General features: G+C 41.1%; 1 protein-coding gene across 1 annotated transcript in view; it reads right to left on the bottom strand.

Moving 5' to 3' along the window:
- Positions 1-24876, bottom strand: part of USP12 (ubiquitin specific peptidase 12) — a 46183-nt gene extending 21307 nt beyond the window's left edge. The window contains exon 1 of the mRNA XM_075198926.1: positions 24756-24876. Coding sequence (XP_075055027.1) covers positions 24756-24803 — 48 coding nt within the window. The 5' untranslated portion in view covers positions 24804-24876. The remainder of the gene's footprint in view (positions 1-24755) is intronic.
- Positions 24877-25176: the final 300 nt, after the last annotated feature.

The following is a 25176-nucleotide window of genomic DNA, read 5'->3' on the forward strand; positions in this document are numbered from 1 at the left end:
TGGGGGCAGGGAATGATGTGAGAGTTCTCTGTACAGTGCTGTGGCATTAGTGTCAATATATAAATAAATGATAATACAGACAAGTGCACAGTGCCAGTTTTGTTACCCGTTAATCAGTCTGGTAGAAGATGAATTACAGCCCTTTGAAATCAATGCTGTGCTCAGTGGGGTTTCAGAGCATTTCAGTGCACACTCTTGTTTCCTTATTAGGGCTTATGTGTGTACACACAGACAACTTGTAGATAACCCACAGCTCTGATAGATGGGGATGAGCAGTCATCTCCTATAGCTCTATAGCTAAATCTAGGATGCACTCATGGCCCTCAGGATTTACTAGTTTTACTCCTGCAGACACAAAAGTAAATCATTCCATGTCTTCCCTTACATATACTTCAAGAAGAAATAACATTATTTCACAGTATTGAGAGCAAGCAGGGAGATAATGCAATAGACAAGAAAGGACTCATTAAACTGATGAGGTCTTTTTCAGGACACTAACCTCAAATGACAAAGTAATGAGATCCCAATGGATATACCATAATTACTAACCATCTGTTTACCACAAGACTACTACTTTATAAAATCAGCAACACAAAACTGCATGTACGCAAAGTATAAGTAATATAATAAAGACAAACCATGGAACATAGAGAATCTAACAGATTATCAAAATAAAACATTAAAGGGCAAGCACACTGAAAGTGTGCACCTTGTTTTGTCAAAATACTATTATCAAATTGATGGTCACATGTTATTACAAGAGAGTATGAGGTTCTTAAAAGAACTTGATAGAACATAGACTAGTGGGTATATTTACTAAGCTGCGAGTGTGAACAGATGGAGACGTTGCCTATAGCAACCAGTCAGATTCTAGTTGTTTTTTTGTAGAGCACTAAATAACTAGAATCTGATTGGTTGCTATAGGCAACATCTCCACTTTTTCAAACCCACAGTTTAGTAAATATACCCGCTAGTCTTAGGTTAGAAGTCCCATATAGCCTGTTTTTGCCACTAGTTTAGAGGCTAGTATCTTTTGGGAGGGACAGCTGGTATTCTGCTAGTTGGGGAAAATTGCTTTCTGTAAAAAGTTATTTCTACTTTAAATTTCATGATAATATTCAGACTGTTAAAGAAATGTGCAATTGTTTTGACTTGTAGTTTCACTTTCTAAACCACATGTAACATCAGAAACAACTCTCTAAGTAAGCTTCATTAGGATTATAGGAGGGGTTTCTGAAGGCTTGGTTAGAGGGACATTTATGTTTTGGTCGATAGAGAAAACCCCAGGAATTTGACAGTAAGAAAAACGGGGAGGCAAGAAGATAAAGAAGAGCCAAATTATAAATAGGTATACGGCCCATTCCACAACTGGCTTGCCTGAAGGTCAATGAAACCTTTGGCTTAATTATGGTATAAAACAGGCAGCCTGGCCGTAGGCCAGAAATAGGTAAGGTAGATGAGAGATTAAATGCATGTATTGTAGGGTCCTTGACAGAAGCAAAGATTTCCATTAGTTTAGGAACTGTCCAATTCCTCACGGAAGTAGCTGATGAGACAGAGTTCTGGCTTTAAGGAGAGCCCTCAATGTTAGACGATTTGTGTTAGAGCCAAAAAAAGCTATGCAGGTTTACTAGGTAATACTGGAGCATGGATTAAAGTGGAAATGCTGAGAATTACTTGATGTGGTGGAAGGAAGTGGTTAAGGAGACTGGGGTGGCAGAACGGGGTGGGGCGAGGGTGAATGTAGTGAGGAAGCACAGAAGGGTTGGGAGATTGCTGGAGGCATGCAATAAAAATTTACAAACTAATAGAGAAATAATTACTTACAAATAAAATACTTATCGGTATCAGCAGATACATTTAACTACTCATTACAGAAAAAAAAAAAAAAAAAAAAAAAAAAAACAGTACATTTAAGCAATCCAAAAACAGCACAAAACTTTTTAAACACCATATAAGATAATGTGTGCAAACTGCTGTAAGGTGAAACAAACAAAACAAAGTGTCATTGAAGTGTACATGGAGTTGAAGCATTCATTTGGTGGGTTAAACCAATATTCATGAGAATTATCAAACATTGGTTCAGTCCATAAAATGGCTGTCTCCACTGTGGGAAAGCAACAGGTGCACTTTAAACAGCAGATTCCAAGTGTAATATACACACGCTGCAATATCTGCAATGGCTATCTCAGCACACAGTTCCAAATCACCCACATGCCCAATCACATATTTAAATGACAGCAGAAATTAAACTCTACTGTGCAGCCATCTTCCTACAGACTTAATAAGCCCCAGAGATGTGTTTGGAGCCATAATGGACTCCAATACCATTTACAACTTTAAAAACAGTTTACAAGGAGAGGTCTACTTACTAAAAAGTGAAATTTGAAGGCTATTTGCTCTTATTACATCTCAATTTCCAAGACTATAGTCAGTCACAGTATTCGAGCTTGCACCAATGAGAACACAGCATCGTGTCCTTCAATTTGAAATCGTACACATAACTCTGTGCCTTTGAAATCTAGTCAGTTCTGGATTTGTCTCGCTGTGCTTAGTGTGAAACTTATGAAAATTACAGTAATTTTCTAATAGCTGAACGTGAATGACAACATTACACAACAATCATTGATAGGCAGGAGTCTGTCACAGAATGTACAGCACAGGGATTCCTAATATTCTACAGTGTCCATCATAGTACAGCTTTCGTGTCTATTAATTACAATATGAACCTTATAAAGAAGATCCAGAAACCCAACACTGGTGGGCAGTATCGTAGGCAAGGAAATACGAAATCATGCTTCAGTGGTCGGGCTGAAACACTGGATCTCAGGCAACCCCAGACAGTGTGGTCCATTGATGACCACACACAAACACCAAAGTAATCAATGCGATAGTGGTCTCGATCAGACTTTGAATGAGCAAGGCAAATGTGTGAGTTCACACATGCAGGGAACAAACATTTTTAAGCATTACGTAAAATCTATTTGGCAGTAGACTACAGTCTCTTATGCCATACGCACTGGCAGGCTTCCACGTAACCTGGCTACTCTGCCCGAAATCTGTCCGCTGATCCTGTCACTTCAGGGCTTGGCCATGGATGGATCAGCAGCTTTCAGCCAAAACAAAGAAAGAATTATATATATATTATACATACCGGTATATTCAGATGAGTTACAATAAAAAAAATATAATTATAGTATAATAAATGTATACAAGCACAAATAAGCAAAAAACACAAATATCACTATTAAAAGGTTTCTTTGCTTAGTGGTGCCTGGACCAGGGTATATGGCAGACACGGGTGTTATGTTCTCCCCCTGTTGCATGAACCAACGTCGGAGGTTGTATCTGCTAGCACTTTGCCGGCATTCTACAATATCTGCAGACCTGACCACACTGATCATCCTACGTCACCACCAATGACGGCATGGGATATGTGTGTGACAATAGTCCGCACCCCCAAGCTAAATTTTGAGAGAATGACCACATCTGAAAGAGACTGACAGGAGAGGTCTGGAAAGAGAGAGAGCGCGCTTATGGGAAGAGAGGGCAAACAACAACTGCGTAGAGCCTAGATAATGTGTTGCCAGTTATCTGTGAATCCATTATGTCTGATACAAACGGGGGAATAAATAGGGTTATAGTTCCTTTAATAAATGTAAATCAACAAAAAAAAAAAAAAGTTTGGTCTTGTCTTCTGTCAGGCAAGTTGGTATTGTTAGCTTAATGTGCAATTTGTGCCCGCGCGCAAGAACGAAGAGATGGGGAAATTATGATGTTACAGTGGGTGAATCTTGAATTACCTCTGTAACAGCCACATTACCATAACATCCCTACAGAGAGGAGCTTTACAAAGCTCTTCTATGGAAAAAACACCCACTACATGCTACAATTTCAACAAAAACTGTAGTTATATAGAGAGAGAAATACGTCTAGAGATTAGGCAGTAGAAACACTTATTGTCAATGTTATGTATTTTGTAAGGCATTCCTGAGCAAACGATGCTTGTTCAAAAAGTTGTTGCAAAGCAGCTGCAAAACAATGTAAAAATTCCTCTTCCTTGCTTTAAAACAGAGCATAAGAAGGGCGTTCAGTAACGTCTCTCAAATCTTCCATGCAGCATAGTGTATCATAAACACTTCTGAACATTCGCTTACATTATTTTTTGCACTGTCAGTGTCAAAGCACATTTCATATGCTTTGAGAACACACGTGAAGAACTTTAAAATAACACCAGCGTCTCTGAGGCCTAAGAATCAGTAGGGGAAAGTACGATGACAGCTTTCAAATGATAATTTTTTTCTGCATGTTTGAGACTTAATACATTTGTTTTAGTAAATAGTTAAGAAAATAAACCTTAGATACATCAGATATTTTCCCTGAAGAAGAAACTGCCATTATGATTATTACAAATTCTCGATTTTTCGGCAGTTTTACTGCAACTGCTAGATCCCAAATTGCGGGTTTCTCTGTAGAAATAACCAAGCAACTCCAGGGAGTAAAAGTATCAAGCTGAGAGTTTTCTGGCGGGTTTGAAAAGTGGAGATGTTGTCTATAGCAACCAATCAGATTCTAGCTATCATTTTGTAGAATGTACTAAATAAATGATAGCTAGAATTTGATTGGTTTTTCAAACCCACAGGAAAACTCTCAGCTTGATACATTTAGCCCTAGGACTGCATTTCCAATGCACTTACCATTGTAAAGTTGTGAGTGATATTGAGTCACCACTACATACTGCTGGTTGTTTACCTTGTCCACCCAATCTTTCCCTCCATCTACCTCCCTGTATTTATGTCTCACGTATCACTGTTTCCAACCTTCCATCTCTTATGGTTTCTCTACATCTTGAAGTTCTTATAAATTCAGGTATGGAATCTGTTACCCAGATAGAAAGGGATATTATTACTGTCCATCAATGAGCTCTCACCTACCACACAACTGCAGTGTATCTGAAGCTGCAACCCACACGCCATGAGCCAAATTGTATAGACCCAGTTGTCTACACACGATATGAAAATGGATGCTTACTACACGCATGCCGCTGAGGCCACCAGGCATTCAATATAAACATGCATGCCTGTAATCAATCCAGTCTATTCCAATTACAACGGTACAGGTCATGTGATCATGTGGAGTCCCAGGCACTCATGGCCTTTGTACGAGTTTAGTCTAAAACTGTCCACACACGCACACAATCATTGTTAAAATTGCTGTGTCTCTAATGACAATCAAATATAGTAAAAAAACGATTTAACCCAGATGCACTGTGCCCATACAGTGCAGCTACTCCCTGCTGCATGTACTGAGAACACCCGACTCCTGAGTACCGCCAGGAACAATTACGAGTGGTCTTAAGAACCCCTGTCCATTATACTGGTACCATAGGGTGGCAAAGCTGCCACTCCATGGCCTCAATCTTATTAATTAGCCCATAGCCAGGGGAGGAGGGAGAAAGAAAAAGGCCCAAATACTTTTCTGATGCGGAGATCTGACCTGATCGCCCTGAGGTTGACTGTCACTACAGCAATAGAAACCAGTACATGGTGTCTGGCACTGGGCTGAGTCAGGATTTGGGGAGGGAGGAGGTGCTGCCTGGTTTTCAAATGTATATATTTTTTAAAGTAGCGCTTTGTTCATGTTTACTCTTAGTTTTTACATGATTACTTTAGTAGGAGCGGACCTCTAATGGCTCTTCTCCGCTGAACAGATCCCATTGAAGGTATAGAAGGAGACCTGGCGAATACGTGCATTTGAAGGCGCACTCTGTAAAAAGCTTTTTAAATGACATTGCTCAAACAAAATTAGCATATTTGTAAAAAGAGTAGTCTCAATGCTTCCTCAATCACAATAAATACTAAACAGTTATATTTTAGGGGAAAATAGGAACGAATTAAAGGAGTTTTACCAAAGGGGGCCTCCTAATGAACTTCCAATCTGTCCACACATGTGATTGCAGAGGCAGCTCCTGACTGTGGAGAGGAGATCAGACTGAGCTCTAGAACCTGGACAAATGTGGCCAACTAAAAACAAATCAAACTGGCAGAGAAAAATGAATGCATGTATGACCAGCATTACGGACTTAAGTCTGGTGTGTCATCCTCAAACCTTTTGGCCATGACTGTACACAAGTATTGGTTTTCACAAAGTTTGCTGCTTCAGTGTTTTTAGACCTTTTTTGGCAGATGTTGTTATGGTATACTGACGTAAAATTACAAATATTTCATAAGTATCAAAGGCTTGACAATTACATTAAGCTTATGCAACGAGTCAACATTTGCAGTGTTGATCCTTCTTTTTAAAGACCTCTGCATGCTGTCAATCAACTTCTGGGCCACATACTGACTGATGGCCGCCCATTCTTGCCTAATCAATGCTTGGAGTTTGTCAGAATTAGTGGGTTTTAGTTTGTCCACCCGCCTCTTGAGGATTGACCACAAGTTCTAAATGGGATTAAGGTCTGGGGAATTAACAGGCCATAGACCCAAAATTTTGATGTTTTGATCCCCGAGCCACTTAGTTATCACTTTTGCCATATGTCAAGGTACTACATCAAGCTGGAAAAGGCATTGTTCATAACCAAACTGTTCTTGGATGGTTTGGAGAAGTTGCTCTTGGAGGATGTTTTTGTTCCATTCTTTATTCATAGCTGTGTTCTTAGGCAAAATTGTGAGTGAGCGCACTCCCTTGGCTGAGAAGCAAACCCACACATGAATGGTCTCAGGATGCTTTACTGTTGGCAAGCTCATCATTCCTTCTCTGAACAAGCGTTTTTTCAGATGCTTCAAACAATTTGAAAGGAGATTCATCAGAGAAAATGACTTTACCCCTGTCCTCAACAGTCCAATCCCTGTAATTTTTGCAGAATATCAGTCTGTCCCTGATGTTTTTCCTGGGCAGAAGTGGCTTCTCTGTGGCATTCTTGACACCAGGCCATCCTCCAAAAGTCTTCGCCTCACTGTGCGTGCAGATGCACTCACACCTGCCTACTGCCATTCCTGACCAAGCTCCGCACTGACCCAATCCCACAGCTGAATCAACTTCAGGAGACAGTCCTGGCGCTTGCTGGACATTCTTGGGCTCCCTGAAGCCTTATTCACAACTATTGAACCTCTCTCTTTGAAGTTCTTGATGATCCGATATATGGTTGACTTAGGTGGAATCTTACTAGCAGCAATATCCTTGCCTGTGAAACCCTTTATGTGCAAAGCAATGATGACTGCACATGTTTCCTTGCAGGTAAGCATGGTTAACAGAGGAAAAACAATGATTTCAAGCACCACCCTCCGTTTAAAGCTTCCAGTCTGTTATTCTAACTCAATCAGAATGACAGAGTAATCTCCAGCCTTGTCCTCGTCAACACGCTCGCTCACCTGTGTTAACGAGCGAATCACTGACCTGATGTCAACTGGTCCTTTTGTGGCAGGGCTGAAATGCAGTGGAAATGTTGTTTTTGGGATAAAGTTCATTGTCATGGCAAAGAGGGACTTTGAAATTAACTGCAGTTCATCTGATCACTTCATGACATTCTGGAGTATATGCAAATTCCCATCATAAAACTGAGGCAGCAGACTTTGTGAAAAATAATATTTGTGTCATTCTAAAATCTTTTGCCCATGACTATTATATAGAAGAAGGCCTCCCCAGTGACCAAGCCGCAAAGCATAATCTGAAATATCTTTGGTTCTGCAAAGCTCAGCAAATTAATATTCCTGCAAGTGTGGCTAATTACTGTTACATAAAGCGATTTTCATGTTTGCCTTAGTGGTTATATAACCCATTCGCTTCAATAACAAATTTAGGTTATCAATAAAAGTAGTTTAGGCATCTTACCTGGTGCATATATCTGAGCTGTGGAGACCCTAGGTGTTTCCTACAGCTCCGATATGATTATGCTAAATGCGCAGTTCAAGGGTATATAAGTGGTGCCCAATGAGATGGCACCTGCACCAGAATGGCACCTTAGGCGGCTGCCATCCCAACTGGCAATTCAATTAATTGGTGGCAGTGTCACTTCTCTGGTGTGGTGGACCCCCAGGAGAGGTCATCAGAGCTGGGCTGCAGGAAACAGCGGCTTAGATATGAACATGGAAATGTGGGCATGGATGTTTGTGCAAGAGGATAATACACAGTCGGGTCCACATATAGACTGATGCGGATAAAGCAGAGAAGAATCCAAAAGAGTGGACAGGAAAGAATGGGTGTAGATTCTATGCTATAAGAAACTAACAATGCAACGCAATTCATACCATTTGTTGTACTGCAGGGTGACATCTAAAGAGAGGAGGCAGTGATCCCCTATAGGAAGATGACATGTGCTACAGAAAGCTAAAGCAAAAATACAGATCATTACTCGGTCTCACTGGAGATGACGAGCGAGACAGGCACTATGCAGTTTTATGTAAAATAAGTATCACTCAACTAAAACAATGAATGTCTCAAAATAAAAACAATTCCATAACCTCTAGTAAATGAATCAGCAATGATTTTACATGTGTTCCAATAATGGGGGAACAAATCACAGACGTATCACTGCTATTTTCAGGTACGTCTATATTTACCCAAAGCCATGTGTCTCACTTTGCGACCCCTATTATCAGGGTCTCTTATCTAGACATGACTCTAGTATACAACCTTTACTTTACTGATCTGTTCAGACTCAGCAGATGCATTTTCTCTAGAATGAACTAGTTAAAACTTACTCAGCAGAAGAAAGACAATTACTTCAATGGAAAAGACAAAAGCACAGGGAGTGCTTCACAAAGACATATGTGCTTTGAACTAATTAGGTGAAAGTCCCAGGCCACTAATTGGGGGAATGCCAAGGCAACCATTAATGTTATGTATTCTCAGGAGAGTACACAACTGATGCAGATAGCCAGGTTCACCATATACATTACTGAGCTGGCCGATCAAGGCATTCCCTGGACAAATACTGCCATAAATTAATGATATTCAGCACAAACATTTCTTGTGTACTTCATTCACAACATAACAACTGCCCACAGAACAGTGTACATAATCTGCTAGGTGAAACAATGTTACGGACACTTCAGAATATAATAAAGCAGTTACATTTAGGGGGGATTCAACTGGCTGTGTTACTGTAAAAAGTAACGCGTCCTGTGCACGATTACCATTATTACGGTAATAGTGCGCTTAAATACCGCTATTACGGTAGATTCAATGCCGGCTTGTTGCTCGCAGCTCCCTGAAAAAGCAGGGTTAAATTTCCCCCCGTATTTATCGCTGCGCTAATTCGGGGGGGAATTGAATTCTCCCCTTAATACTCAACAAATGCACACGTAACATTTCTACATAAAACGTCAAAACCACTAAGTTAAAAGCTACTAAAAATGATAAAGTCAATGCATAGGAGGTATAGGAGATTTAGGTTACCATTATTCTTCTGTTATACTATATTAAAAGAAAATAGGTCACATAGGTGCAAGGTATGTTTATGGTAAAAAAGCAATTTGTGCAATGCTTCTGCTAACCACTGTGATAAGTATTTGAAAGTCCAAATGGTTACAACAGGGAAGTCTAACAGGGAAGTTGTATAGTTTATTGATCTTGCTTTATACTTCAAAGTGCTCGTTCAGTAGGTAAAAACGAACTTGTCCTTAAAATCCAGCTTCAACTGCACCCACCAATGTTTATATTCCCATGTTTGTTCCACTTGGGTTTTTAAAAGGATCACGGACTTCTTTGTCACTTATTTCACTTTCATTAGAATCCGAACCATACAGCAGAACCGGGGCATGAACTAGCGCTACTGAGGGTGAAGGTGGAGGGGGCTGTTGCACCTGTCACTGTCCTTGTCTCTCCTACTTACTTATCCTCAAAGGATGACCTTATAACTGGTTTCTTTTTACTTTGGAGAATAACTATTTTCTTATATTTTAAATTGAATTGCAGTTTATACATCTCACAATTTGCACCCCCAAAAGAATCACGCCCTAGGCTGTGGCCTAGTCAGCCTATTGGATGATCAGTCCCTGTAATCAGACGAGACAATCTTATGGAACTGTCCACTGTTGATCCCTTTACGGAGAACAGGGCTACCTGTAACAATGCGGGGGAGGGAGAATGCAAGCAAGCAGGAACTACAGACTATTGACGCAAGCAGAACATACTAAGTATGTGAGGCAAAACTGTAACATACTTCATATATACAACTTGTTAACCATTATAATAGATAGAAAAATCTCTAATAATAATTCTAACACTCAATTAACCACATCGCCAAAATTAGTTCATCTGCTATGTGCACGCTAAAGGAAAGCTCTTCGATGAATTACACAGAAGAACTTCCAGAAAAAGAGAGGTTAAAAAAAGTGTGTGTGTGTGTGTGTGTGTGTGTGTGTGTATTACAACAAATGTGTCTACCATGGGATTATTACTGAGATTAGACAGAACTTTGCAGGTCATGGTACAGATGTATGTGGCTTGTATCCAGACATACTCCATTGACGTTAATAAAAGATTGCGGAGGAAATTAATTGTATTCTTAAAAATCCACTGCAGGATATGTAAATCCATATGGATCTACATACGTAGTGCAGAGGTTAGACATACAAATGTTCTGCGTGATTCTTAAATACAAACATGCATAAAGGCAGCATAAAACACAGTCGCACATCAGGAGTTCCCTGCTGAATATCTATCTAGACAAGTTTTCGGTAACAAGCAGACGCGGCAATCCAGAGTCTACAGTCGGTTACGGTTTATAGTCATAATTAACATATATTGTTCTCTACCTATTTTAGCCAAACACTATACACAGAGGAGGATTCAAATTCCTGCGCTGTTCTGTAGAACGCAGCCCGCGCACTATTACCGTTACTACGGTAATAGCTGTGTAATATTACCGTTACTACGGTAATTTCTCTGCTGATGTATGCTCGCAGCTCTGTGAAGGTTGTATTAAGTGGCTTTCCTGAACAGGGTGCCCGGGACTCCCATTCCGCATGGCCTGACTAATCTGCCGGCATTCACCTCCACAATTGAGTTGCAACAACACGTTTGAATTCTCGTTGCTGTAGAATCAGCAGTTCAAACAAACAGTAATTAGTCCAGAAAGACCTGCGTCTTCCACAGAGGAAAAACCATAACCGAAGACAGAAGTTGTATTGAGGCATTGAGAAAGCGGGGAATTGAATCTACCCCTAAATGTCTATTGCCTCAGATAAGCGGGTTAAGCGGGTGTTAACACTCAACAAAGCCTAACAGAGTTTTAGTGCGGATAGTCAAAAAAATAACGTGAGCGAATGGACCCCTGCACACACTTTACAATGAGCATTCACTTTGCATCAATTTTGACATTGCCTGCTGTGTTCATGAGAATTAATGCTCTGTAAAATCTAATGGAATTATATGGGAGCTCATTAAGTACATAGTTACTATGCTGCAAGGAATCTTCGAGAACACTCTGCTGGAAGCAAGGACCATGCTTTTCACAGGCTTTGTTTTTCAACGCCGGAGTGTACAGACCCTACTAAATAGCATGCTAAAAGATTAAACATGGTTGAAAGAGTGATGCTATGATGGTTTATACCTATGGTATACTGGTATGTATAACGCAAGTGCAAATAAACGACTGAAATTTTAAGCTTCTATTTAATCTCCAAATTATCAAACATAATGTGCCAACACCACGTTAATCTACGATACAGTAGACACTTTTGTATTTTTGTTCCAGGGTTTTAGTTGCTTTTGCAAAATTCATCCCAATATAGGTACAGGGATGAGCTTGTGCTTCCAGCACCTCTGACTAGCCGGAGAATCTAAGTCCTTTTGCTGGTAAGAAATGACTGTAAGCCATCTGTACAATGAGTATTACCTCCCTCAATTTGCCTTCTCTACCAGCTAATTTAAATAATTCCATTCTACAAAAAAAAGGTATCACTTCTACACTTCAGTGCACAACACCTTCCATCAAAGAATGCAAACTTTGCACCCCTAGCAGTGGTGGACAGGCCCCCAAATCCATACGCTTTCAGGTAAAAATGCACTTGTATAAAACTAGGCAAGTCACAAAATACAACTTGCACTGTGGAATTGCACCTTTGCATAGTCAGAAATAACATTTAGCATGTGCTCAATGCCATAATTATAGTCCTTTTTAGATCTTGATCTTCCTCATCCTCTCTTCAGAAAGGTTTGCGGCTAGAGCTCTGGTAACTCAGTAGCGAACCAGCTGACGAGCTTTGTGTTGCTTTGTCGGCTGTTTGTGTAACTACATTTTGTAAGTTGAAGGGTTTTTTGGTTAATAAATTCCATTTACACATTACTGTGTCATTTAAAGTCATTTTACACATTTTAAGTCTCTTTTTAATTACAACTTTTCTTTTACCATTTTATTTAATTTTTCTCTATACATTAAGTTTATATGTGTTTAATATTAGCAGCAGTTTGTAGATTCTGTATGTATCAGGCTACTGCATGCTTAGGGACAGAATCAATTCAGAAAACATCTGCACAAGGTGCCTCCGGAACGGCTGCAAGACTCAAGATAATTTTTGACAGAAATAATGCTGATTTTTACTCACGCCCCATAGAGATATGAGCAAAACCCAGTGTTACTTTTTACCGTAGTAATGGACAATTGAATCTGCCCCTTAATGTGTGGAAGAGGTGCTGCATAGGAGCACAATACAACACAGCTCTGCACTTATAGCTTGCGGTTACAGTCCAGCAGCTGGCATTGTAATGGGAAAATTTACACCGCACTCCTGCGTTGAGCTGCGACTGCTGAACAGTAAAAGCACACCCAATAGGAAGAGCACTGTGTTGTCATGTGCTTCCGTGCAAAGGCTGCAACACGGCACATACCTGCTTTGCAACGGCTTTATACCTCTGACCATGGTGCACTGTTCTGCATTCACCAGAAGTCAATGCAAAGGAACCTCAAAATAGTCACCTATTACGAGGAAAGCGTATACAAAACACACAAACTGTAGATCATATTCACCACAAATCATTTCATTTACTATCTTTATCTGATGTTTCATTTAAATCATTGAATTTAAATTAAAATGTTAAAAAACTTAACGCAACAAACAAATTAAAAATAAGCACTTAAAATGCACAAAATGCCTTCATAAGTAATTAAAACCCAAAAACAAGATGCATTTTCAATTTACAAAGGCAACAAATAGATAAAACAGCACAAAGCTTGTCAGCTGGTTCTCAGTCCGGTTACCTGGGCTCCAGCTGAAAGTTCTTCTGTAAAGGGGGAGAAGGGGGGGTGCCGAGAACCAAAAACTTAAGGCTCTGAGCAGTCTCCATGCAAAAAGGTATTAATGCAACTCTTGGAAGAAAAAACCCAGAGAGTATTCTTACAGCTATTACCCTGCACCACAATAAAACCCAAAACAGATGTTGAGGTTCGTGCGCTCTTAATGTCTAAAAGGAAAAATGAGAATAAAGAGGTGAGAAGGAGAAGAGAACACAGATAAAATAAAGCAAAAACATCCATATTATGGATTTATCCACACAGACACGTGAGGAATACGCTCTGGGATAGGGATTACATTATAAGTGCAGAGTAATGACATTGTGCACATCTGATCAAATAAAGGCTGACTGGAGAGAAAGAAGTGTTGATGGGCCTGGGTTATATACATGTCGACAGCTTTGATGGTTATGATTCAACACAAGCTCATGGGATTAACAAGCGAAACAAAAAAAAGAAAAAAAAAATGGTTTTGTTTCCTTTTTTAATCTTGGCAGATTTAATCTTGCCGAGACCTAGAAATGTCTATTAAAAGATTTTAGAAGAAAAATAAATGCAGATGTGTGTGTGTGACTTTACAAAGAAGAAATATCTTGCCGTGAAAGATATGACGGACAGTTTTTGTTGCTTTTCTTGTTACAGCCTTATCTGGCCTAATCATTAAGCATGTTCTCCGCTATGTCTAAACAAGAATGTTATGATCGGGGTCCCTTATCTGGCCTATTAAGCAGGTTCTCTGCTATGTCTAAACAAGAATGTCATGATCAGGGTCCCTTTTCTGGCCTATTAAGCATGTTCTCCGCTATGTCTAAACAAGAATGTCATGATCGGGGGGGGGGGGGTCCCTTATCTGACCTAATCATTAAGCAGGTTCTCCTTGTCTAAAAAATGTCATGACCTGTAGATATAGCCTGGACATACTTCCCAGTAGTCCTATTTTTGTTGGGAATGTCACTTCCCATGGTTTAAAACAAACAAACAAAAAAAGGAGTGGATGGGCTTCACAGTTTGGGGAAGAGGCCAAGGTTTGCAGGATTGGTGGTCTGGCATAAAAACGTCTCAGTTTCCAAATTGGGAATGGGAGGGTGGCTGGAATCATACAATACTGGAGTCCGAGCCACAACAGGGGATTAAGATGGGAAATTCAAGTAAAATCATAGCATTGAGGCTGCTGTAAAACTGTGCTCTGTTACACAGCCAATGAGAAGGTAGCTGCTACTTACCAGACAGCAGGATTAAACATCACTAATTCAATTCAGCATGTACGGTCACTGGTAGAAACAATGGACAGAAATAGGACTTTTATCCGAAATACTTTTTTCCTTCATATAAGCCTACTTGGAATACATGAGTCACAAGTCATAACCTCAATATTAAACATCTGGATTGCTCATCTACGTCCCATATCCAGATTGGAGACACCTTTAGTGTGATCACATCACAAAGTTACACCATTACCTAAGAAAAAACAAAACTGGCCACAGTATCATTTGCAAAACCATGTCAATATGCATTCTGCCCTTTGTGATACAAATAAAGGACATACTATTGCTGTTTTAGCACTTACTAGTGTGAAACAGATACCAGGAGAACACTATGAAGCGAGTATGTATAAACAGTAGACTCTGCTTTCATATCCCTCACCTGGTGCAGCTCTGACTCATTCTCTATTCACTTCAGAACTGTGACTCAGTTACAGAGTGGAAACATAATAGCATGAAAGGCTGTCTGAACAGAATAAATAAATAAAAAGCAGAAAAAAAATATTTGATAACATAATTTTGCAACAAATTATCAATTTGAGAACAAAACAAGGTTATGGGTCTTAAATTCTGCCGATTGGCACAAAGAGGGGGGTGAACTGAGGATTTCAGAAGTACGACTGCTAAAGTCATAAATGTCAATGTATTCTGTAGTTCATATTATCAGTAAATACCACTGTAGTCAGTAACACTGAGCACGTTCTGCATTCTGGCAAGGGTAAAAGAGTGCATACACACGGACGTTCAGCCCACATTACCCCTCCGATTGGGCAGAGTGCAGCTCAAACTGATCCCCTATGAGCAACACTAGGATGGTTCACATGACCTCTCGGAGCGACACAAGGAGAATGCTCAAAAGAGATTAGACAGAGAAAAATACTGCATGCTGTGTCAATGCCCCATCAGGCATACACCACATCTTGCATTGACCCAAGTGGTCATGTGAACAGTCTGTGATCCGTATTAGGATCAATGATCCTGTTTTAAAGCTCTGTTCAACATGCAACATGAGCTGAAAAAAGTCAAACTTGGTGAAATAGTTTGGCTAAATATCATAACAGACGGCAGTTTATTTTGCACTGTGTACAAACCCTCGTTTTAAGAAATTTACCATTCAAAAACTAAGTTCAAATAAATTTAATTGCATAAGACCGTTTATATGCATCATTACTAGTCCAGGGTCACCGTACTAGTAATGGTGACTACAGAAGATTTAAATTGGTTTCTAACACAACTTTAACGTATTTGTGTGTATATGCCTTACCGCAACTTTTATTCAAAACAAAGTACTATTTTACTGACTTGTGTGTTTTTATTCAAGCCTATATATCAGATAGACAGAAGTGTTTGTTTTCCAAGTTTGGCATGGTCTACGCATTGACTACCTGGCTCCTGGTTATGACACAGCTTAGTTCAACTCTGCATCCAATACACAATTATCACTGCAGAGCAGTAATAATTATGACATATGAGAATTTCTACCGTGTTTCAAAGTAATCTATAGGTTGTGTTTATTGTAAGACCAATAAAACAACACATATCAAATAGATGTTTTCCCCTCTAAATTCTTATAATTCATCAAATTAAATGGCTACAACTGCATGCTTAAAATCATTGTATCTGAAAAAAAGCCATATAAAAACAAATGTTAAGTATTATAATAAGGGTTGTGAGTCCTGGCCAGGCAACAGGCATTGTACCTGGTGTAGAAACTCTGAGATTCAGAGTGCCAATTGGCTTCAGCAGCCCAACAATCACTGTTTGCCCAAATGATTCCACAGAAGCCATCAGAATGTCAGTACAAAACAAGTCAAGACCATCAACAGTGTCCTACTTCAGTCATATCTGTAACTGCTGATCCTATTCATAGTCATCTATTGTGTGTGACAGCAGGAACATACAATATATTACATGGTTACAAACACTGCAGCTCTTCCAAAGTGTTCCACAAAGACCACACATTTTATTAACTTCAGGATCATCAAAAATAATTTAAAAAGCAATCTTCCAACTTCTTTCCTTCCCATGATAGTCTTTTGTGCACACGTCTCACTGTGCTGGCACTAAGTGTTATAGTATTGTCCTGAAAAATCATACATATTCATCGCCACACTCCAATGTATTTTGCATTGTAAAATGCCTTATTACAAAAGCAAGAAGAAACAGCTGACCTAAGCAGGTGAATGAAGTGTCAAACCAGGTGAAAAGTGGCTTTACTGCTAGGAAAGATACATCATTCCAGTGTACCTGTCACCTACACAAAGGTGCCTCAATAATGTCACAACAATGTCATAAAAAAAGCCTTTATTTTATGATCACTTTATAGCTTACACAGTACATGCAACATTTTAATGGTCACTACAAAATATTCCAAGTACAAACATAAGAGAACTTGAATTGTTGAACAATTTAGTGCTACAAAATTTTCCCCACATATTAAAGATTTGGTTGATTTCCTAATAATGTACATGAAAGCTAAAAAAAACAAAGGTCACTTGTCTTGGTAATGGAAGAACATAAGAAACATTTATACAACTGGACACATTTTCAGTATGAGCTGGGAAAGTCAGAATTATGAATACATGGAAGTCTTTGAATTGAATGAAGAAACGTATAAATGCAATAACAAACACTGTATGTGCTGCCCGTTTCCACAGTAGTAGTTTATATATATTAGGCATTATATCATTATATTGCAGGTCTGATTTCAGCACTAGCCACCAGACTAGTAGTGCAAGTGATAGTCTACTGGGATACATTGTGGTTTTCTCCATCTATTGAAAAGGAAGAGAGCCTCAAATAGTGCAATTCATCAATTCTAGTTAAGCCAGGCATATGAAATACAAATGCTGCAAGGTTGTACTGTTGTATGGTACAATAATTATCCATTGCAGCATAGCAACAACTACAAGTGATGCCCTAAACCAATTGCAATGCCAGCATGTGCATTCTTTAAATATCCCATTTTAAACACTTCACCTAACAAAGGTGCAAAAGACTAATATATGTGAAAGTAAAGTGAGTGGCAATTTTTCATCTATCAATCCCATTTGATGAGTAAAATAATGTACCTTTGAAAGACTTTCTATTTTAAAAGGATGTTTAAAATGTGCAAAATAGACCCAAAGGATCAGTTTTGCAAATATTACTCCTATTCTATGTGCAATAGGCAAACTGGGACTCGGCAGAAAAGCCTTTTGTCCAGGGCTGTCCTCCACTTGGACATCATTGGGTTTGAACAGAGTACCCTATTTTGGGGCTGACTGCAGACAGAGGATTGCATATGGCCAGTCCACTGGAGATGGAGAAATTGCAGGTAAGTGCTAGATATTAGGAGTATACCTAGCAAAGTATTGCACATAGGCTAGGGTGTTATATTTGCAAAATAGACACTTATTTAGATTTAAACATAAAATTGTGACATTTGCTTGCATGCAAAAATGTGACTGTACTTTGCATTTCACATATCTTTGTACTGTATCTGTAATCGCCAACTGCCCAGAGCTAGGAGCTCACGCAATTCCCGTAATCGCCAATTGCCCAGAGCTCACGCAGTTCCCGTAATCGCCAATTGCCTAGAGCCAGGACCTCACGCAGCTCCCGTAATCGCCAATTGGCTAGAACCAGGAGCTCACGCAATTCCCGTAATCGCCAACTGCCCAGAACCAGGAGCTCACGCAGTTCCCGTAATCACCAATTGCCTAGAGCCAGGAGCTCACGCAGTTCCCGTAATCACCAATTGCCTAGAGCCAGGAGCTCACGCAGTTCCCGTAATCACCAATTGCCTAGAGCCAGGAGCTCACACAGTTCCCGTAATCACCAATTGCCTAGAGCCAGGAGCTCACGCAGTTCCCGTAATCACCAATTGCCTAGAGCCAGGAGCTCACGCAGTTCCCGTAATCACCAATTGCCTAGAGCCAGGAGCTCACGCAGTTCCCGTAATCACCAATTGCCTAGAGCCAGGAGCTCACGCAGTTCCCGTAATCACCAATTGCCTAGAGCCAGGAGCTCACGCAGTTCCCGTAATCACCAATTGCCTAGAGCCAGGAGCTCACGCAGTTCCCGTAATCACCAATTGCCTAGAACCAGGAGCTCACGCAGTTCCCGTAATCACCAATTGCCTAGAGCCAGGAGCTCACGCAGTTCCCGTAATCACCAATTGCCTAGAGCTCACACAGTGCCCGTAATCACTTTCATTAAGGAAAGTAAATGTCGAATTTTGCATAAAAATCGCTCTGTGCATACCCAGAACCGGACCATACGTCAGTGAATGCAAGAACATACAATTCATCTTCAAGCACAAAGAACCCTTAAGACAGGCTACAATTTCATGGGCGGAATGGGGAGGGGAAGGGGCGCATGCACAAAGTCAATGTACACTTAGGGCGTGCCAAGCTTATGCACATGCAGCAGCACTCAATTCAAGCTTTAGACATCTCTCAGGTACGTATTATTCTGTGATATCACTTGCACCAGCAACAGATGTAAGCGTCGAGTTATAGTGATGAAGGTCATGTATGCAAGCTAGTAAATGTGTTTTCAATCAGCAACTGTAAAAATACATTTTATGTATAGCAGACATTCATAACCTAATAAATGCATTTTATGTTTTGTCACTAATGACTATATTAACGGGAGACAATTTTATATTTTTTTCCCGTGTGTTCTGCTGGGACTTTGCAGGATACATTCAACACATATGTAGAGTACAGTGTCTTGCCTGTCAGAGCAGAACGTACATAGATCCGTATTCAACAACAGATGTTTCCTCAGATCTGCTCTGTTGAATACAGACGTGCATGTGCCCGAAATACGGGCGTTTTAGGAAAAAAAGGCAATTTACGTTCATTTTACGTGCCTTAATGAATCAGGAACAAAGTGTCTAATCACCAACTGTTCAGAGACAGGAACTAGCACAGCGCCTGTAATCACCAACTGCCCAGAGTCAGGAACTAGCACAGCGCCTGTAATCACCAACTGCCCAGAGTCAGGAACTAGCACAGCGCCTGCAATCACCAACTGCCCAGAGTCAGGAACTAGCACAGCGCCTGTAATCACCAACTGCCCAGAGTCAGGAACTAGCACAGCGCCTGTAATCACCAACTGCCCAGAGTCAGGAAATAGCTCAGCGCCTGTAATCACCAACTGCCCAGAGTCAGGAACTAGCACAGCGCCTGCAATCACCAACTGCCCAGAGTCAGGAACTAGCACAGCGCCTGTAATCACCAACTGCCCAGAGTCAGGAACTAGCACAGCACCTGTAATCACCAACTGCCCAGAGTCAGGAACTAGCACAGCGCCTGTAATCACCAACTGCCCAGAGTCAGGAACTAGCACAGCGCCTGCAATCACCAACTGCCCAGAGTCAGGAACTAGCACAGCGCCTGTAATCACCAACTGCCCAGAGTCAGGAACTAGCACAGCGCCTGTAATCACCAACTGCCCAGAGTCAGGAAATAGCTCAGCGCCTGTAATCACCAACTGCCCAGAGTCAGGAACTAGCACAGCGCCTGCAATCACCAACTGCCCAGAGTCAGGAACTAGCACAGCGCCTGTAATCACCAACTGCCCAGAGTCAGGAACTAGCACAGCGCCTGTAATCACCAACTGCCCAGAGTCAGGAACTAGCACAGCGCCTGTAATCACCAACTGCCCAGAGTCAGGAACTAGCTCAGCGCCTGTAATCACCAACTGCCCAGAGTCAGGAACTAGCTCAGCACCTGTAATCACCAACTGCCCAGAGTCAGGAACTAGCACAGCGCCTGCAATCACCAACTGCCCAGAGTCAGGAACTAGCACAGCGCCTGCAATCACCAACTGCCCAGAGTCAGGAACTAGCACAGCGCCTGCAATCACCAACTGCCCAGAGTCAGGAACTAGCACAGCGCCTGCAATCACCAACTGCCCAGAGTCAGGAACTAGCACAGCGCCTGCAATCACCAAATTCCCAGAGTCAGGAACTAGCACAGCGCCTGCAATCACCAACTGCCCAGAGTCAGGAACTAGCACAGCGCCTACAATCACCAACTGCCCAGAGTCAGGAACTAGCACAGCGCCTGTAATCACCAAGCTTTTGGCGCACCTTTCTTATTGTTTCAGGTTTTGTTTCCATTTAGGGATTGGCACCCCTAAGATAGGTAGTGACAATAGGTCCTTATATTATATAGTGTGAGCACCTGAGAGAATTTTTATTTACATTACCTATAATCAACAACTGCCTGGCGTCAGACCCCCGAAATAAAACACCTAAAAACATTGCTCAATACTTGCACTTGTCTTAAGTCAGCAAATCATTAAGCCACCAAGTACTATTAAGCTAATGCTTATTGGAGAAGCCAACTTGGGACTTCTGTGTCACAGACAGACACTGAAAAATGTGGAATTATTGTTTTATGATCATCAAAGCCTGCATTCACCGACTTGCCCAGAGTCAGGAACTAGCACAGCGCCTGCAATCAACAACTGCCCAGAGTCAGGAACTGGCACAGCACCTGCAATCAACAAATGCCCAGAGTCAGGAACTAGCACAGCGCCTGCAATCACCAACTGCCCAGAGTCAGGAACTAGCACAGCGCCTGCAATCACCAAATTCCCAGAGTCAGGAACTAGCACAGCGCCTGCAATCACCAAATTCCCAGAGTCAGGAACTAGCACAGCACCTGCAATCACCAACTGCCCAGAGTCAGGAACTAGCACAGCACCTGCAATCACCAACTGCCCAGAGTCAGGAACTAGCACAGCACCTGCAATCACCAACTGCCTAGAGTCAGGAACTAGCTCAGCGCCTGCAATCACCAACTGTCCAGAGTCAGGATATAGCACAGCACATGCAATCACCAACTGCCCAGAGTCAGGAACTAGCACAGCGCCTGCAATCACCGACTGCCCAGAGTCAGGAACTAGCACAGTTGGGCAGGGCTATGTTTAACTTCTATTTAATGTCACTCTGTAATGGATTTGTATCATGATTCCCTCAATGTACAGTGCTACATAATGTGTTGGTGCTTTATAAATATAACATAATAATATAGTTATATCAGGAGCAAATTCTGTCCATTATCATCAACTCAGAAGCTTGCACTTTTATGAAAAGAGCAAAGATACGCCTTCTAAAAGGTATATCTTAAAGATACGTGCAAGTAAAAAAAGCATCTCCAAGGGCGATTGAAATGCGTATCAACGTCCATGCTGTGCTGAACCTTACCAGCCTCTCCAAGTGAACATAGGTGCAAGTAGAATATTTGCTTAACTCAAAAATGGGGCAAGTTTTGTGCATGCAAATTGCGATAAATTTTAACAAGACACAAAATGACAAACTCTAAATAATTTTCAAAATAAAAATAAGTTAAAAAATTACAATGTATTTTCCTTTAAATGGCTACTACAAGAATGTTATTGCACTTGGTAACAAGAAGACCAAGTCCATTACTTCTGAACTGACCTTTGTCCCACACCATACCAAAGGGATACAAAACAGAGTAACACTGTTCTGTCCCCCCCTAAACAATGTTTGTTTTTAAATTACCTGCTTTCCCAAAAGGAGTGGAACAGATAACATGCTGGTGCAATATAAAAGATCTCAAACTGCAGTCACAAACGTCAGAACGCCACTGGAATTTTGTTTTTCAGGAAGGTATGATGTTGATGTTTAATCTATTTAAATCCCAAAATACTGTTCCTTCTAATTCCCTTCCCACTGAGTACATTTATCTTATTAAACAATCATAAAAATATATTAACGCCATGATGGGACTAGAGGCAGCGAAAGGGTAAGCAGGACATAGTGGACACAATTAGGTGTTCATTCAACTGTTTAATCTTAGAGTTATATGGTGCATTAATAATTCATCTATTGGCTTGTAATAATACTTTACATGTTGATTGATTACAGCATAGTAATCAGCTTCTCTCCACCACGACAGGTGGGCTGTGGATGAAAGTAGTAAAGAACAGGCACAGACAGTATTCTGGGGATTTTAAACACATAAATGCCCCCATGCAGTAAATATTACGACATCTGTAAGTTCAACCATGAACATTTAGCAACATGGCAGGCAAAAGAAGAGTTCGGATAAATGCAGTTTTAATCTGCAAGTGTTTTCCGTTCCATCTTTTCGTTTGGATCCAGACGAGATGGTGTAGTGACAGCTTACAGTGACTAGGTAAGGCATGTACACAAAATTATTTTTTAACAATATGGATCAGGACCATAAACAGTGAAAAGTAGAGCAAATTCTGTTTTCTTCCTTCTATGTTTGTGATCGGTTTCTTGTTAAAAAAAAAATATAATGTGAATGTGTTTATTTGCAGGGATCAATGATCCTCACTGAGCTTCCATATAACCTCCACCTCTCCCGAGTCCAATCACAGAAAAGACAGAACGGAACAGGGTGGGAATTAACATGGCTGGTGCAATAAAAAGGAGATTTGTTCAGATGACAAACAATATCCATGCTCCTCTTCCACTATTTAAGGAAAAGCTATGACCAGGAATGACCAGGCGTGGAAGTTACACTTCATGTTATCACACTAGGACACCTGCTATATACTAGCTTTAATATCACAGAAACTGGTGCAACAATGTGATAGACTTTCCTACATTACTTTATACTCCTTGGGGGTACCCCTCCTGGGTATACCCCAGGCTGCCACCTTTCACACTGGACCCAGGTCCGCCCTGCATTATCATGTTGGGCCCCTCCAATGAACTGCTTTTAACTGAACCTGTGTCGAATAACCCATGAACACCTTGCAGACCGCAGCGTATCCGGCTCCAACCCAAGAATAATACTGGTCGCAACCAAGGTCACCCCATTCACATAGGCACACGCCCTGGGTTATTTCTGGGCCCATGCCTCTGTGTGAAAGGGGTATAAGTGAACTTTAAAGAAAATAAAACGCAACTTGAACTTTTGACTTGCTCCCATACGGCCACAATCCCTAGTCTACATAGTTTGCATTTGTGCAAAGTATATTAATGTTTCAGCGTGTCACCACTCCATAAGAACAAGCTATAAAAGCTTTAAAAGTTTAATTACGCTAACCTGCAAGTGTGTAGTGTCAATAAAATAATCACTACTTCATATTTCTGGGAATTCAAAGAGGATGTGCACAAGGTCAAAGACTGGAGAACATTGCACAAATTAGTATGTAAATGTGGGGGGGAAAAATACCACAACCAAAAAATACAATGTGCACATCATAGACTGAATGGTTCTATGCTTCATGCAAATACACCTTGTGACACCTGTAGCTGGAGCCAGAAAATAAAAATGCACAGATAGGAAGAGAATCATCGCTACAAAACAACCTTTGCACCAAAGTTGTGTTTTAAAATAAACTTCAGGACGCGTACTTCAACCGGTATGCCATATATCATGTCCAAACACACAAACATATGGGAAAACTGACCACGGGATCAAGGACACCTATGCATATGTAAATTTACTGCTGCTGCTGCTGCAGGTCATATTTTTCTATGCCAAGTTTGGAAGAGGGTACACCGACACATTACATTGCAAGATTCACACTGTTTCCCAGTCACGCCAAAGCACTTCATGCGGTAAAAATGCAGCATATTTGGTGTGTAAAGCTTGCTATTGTGTGACAAGGACACTGTTTCCCACTGAGTGTAAATTGCCACTTAATGGAATTCAGAACATTTATTTTTTTTCTGGAAAAACAGCATTCAAAATCACCTTGTCTGATATTATCCTTAAGGCTAGAATAGACCAGATCTGTTAACCACACGTTGTGTGTAGGATTAGTCATACTATATAGCCTGCACAACCTATAAGCAAAGGTTCCTGATGGCACAAGACACACACACACACATTGGGTATTTTGCCCACCATGACATTAACCATGTCTGTTAAGGTGAGTGAGAATAAAATGTGTCAAAAACATATTTGAAGCCAAGTGAAAACCAAATCCATGTGACTGATCGCCCACCTGCAGCCTCTACCTGCGTGCCAGGTGCATGGGGGTAGGTGGTGCTCGGGGTCACAACTAGCTGGCACAGACCACACTGCAAACCAATGCACTTTACTGGGCTCCAGCCTGGGCTTATAATGCACTGTACTGGCCAGCTCGGACTCAGCCTTAGGCCGCAGTGCATCCCCAGCCTCTCCTACAACTACGTACCGCAGAGCAGGCACTCTGCCCCCCCCGTCCGCAGCCGGCTGTGTTACCAGCACTGTACGTCCCCCTCCTCCCAGCCCTCCAGCAGACCCGGCCCGTAGGGTCTATACACCTACCATGGTACAGATAGAAGCGATCCTGGAGACTGTCATTAGGATTTCCATCCGCCCGGCGCCATCTTCACCCGATCACCGCCAGCAGACAGGCCGGAGCCGAGCGCGCTCCCGTTCAGCGGACACGTTTATTCCGCGCGCGTCCCCGACGCCCGCAGACACTCGTGTTCTGTGCGCGCTCCCGCCCCCCGGGGCCCCAGCGGGAGAGGGTCATGTAAAGCGGAGAGGGAGGGTGGTGACAGCTCCTCAGTGAGAAGACATCATTATTAATCTGTTGGGGGTTCAAGCATTGTATGACAACATTATAATATATGTATGTGTGTATATATGTATATATATGTATGTATGTGTATATATATATATATGTATGTATGTGTATATGTGTATGTATGTGTATGTATGTATGTGTATATATATGTGTATG

This window comes from Mixophyes fleayi, chromosome 2, assembly GCF_038048845.1.
Source record: "Mixophyes fleayi isolate aMixFle1 chromosome 2, aMixFle1.hap1, whole genome shotgun sequence".
NCBI lineage: Eukaryota > Metazoa > Chordata > Amphibia > Anura > Limnodynastidae > Mixophyes > Mixophyes fleayi.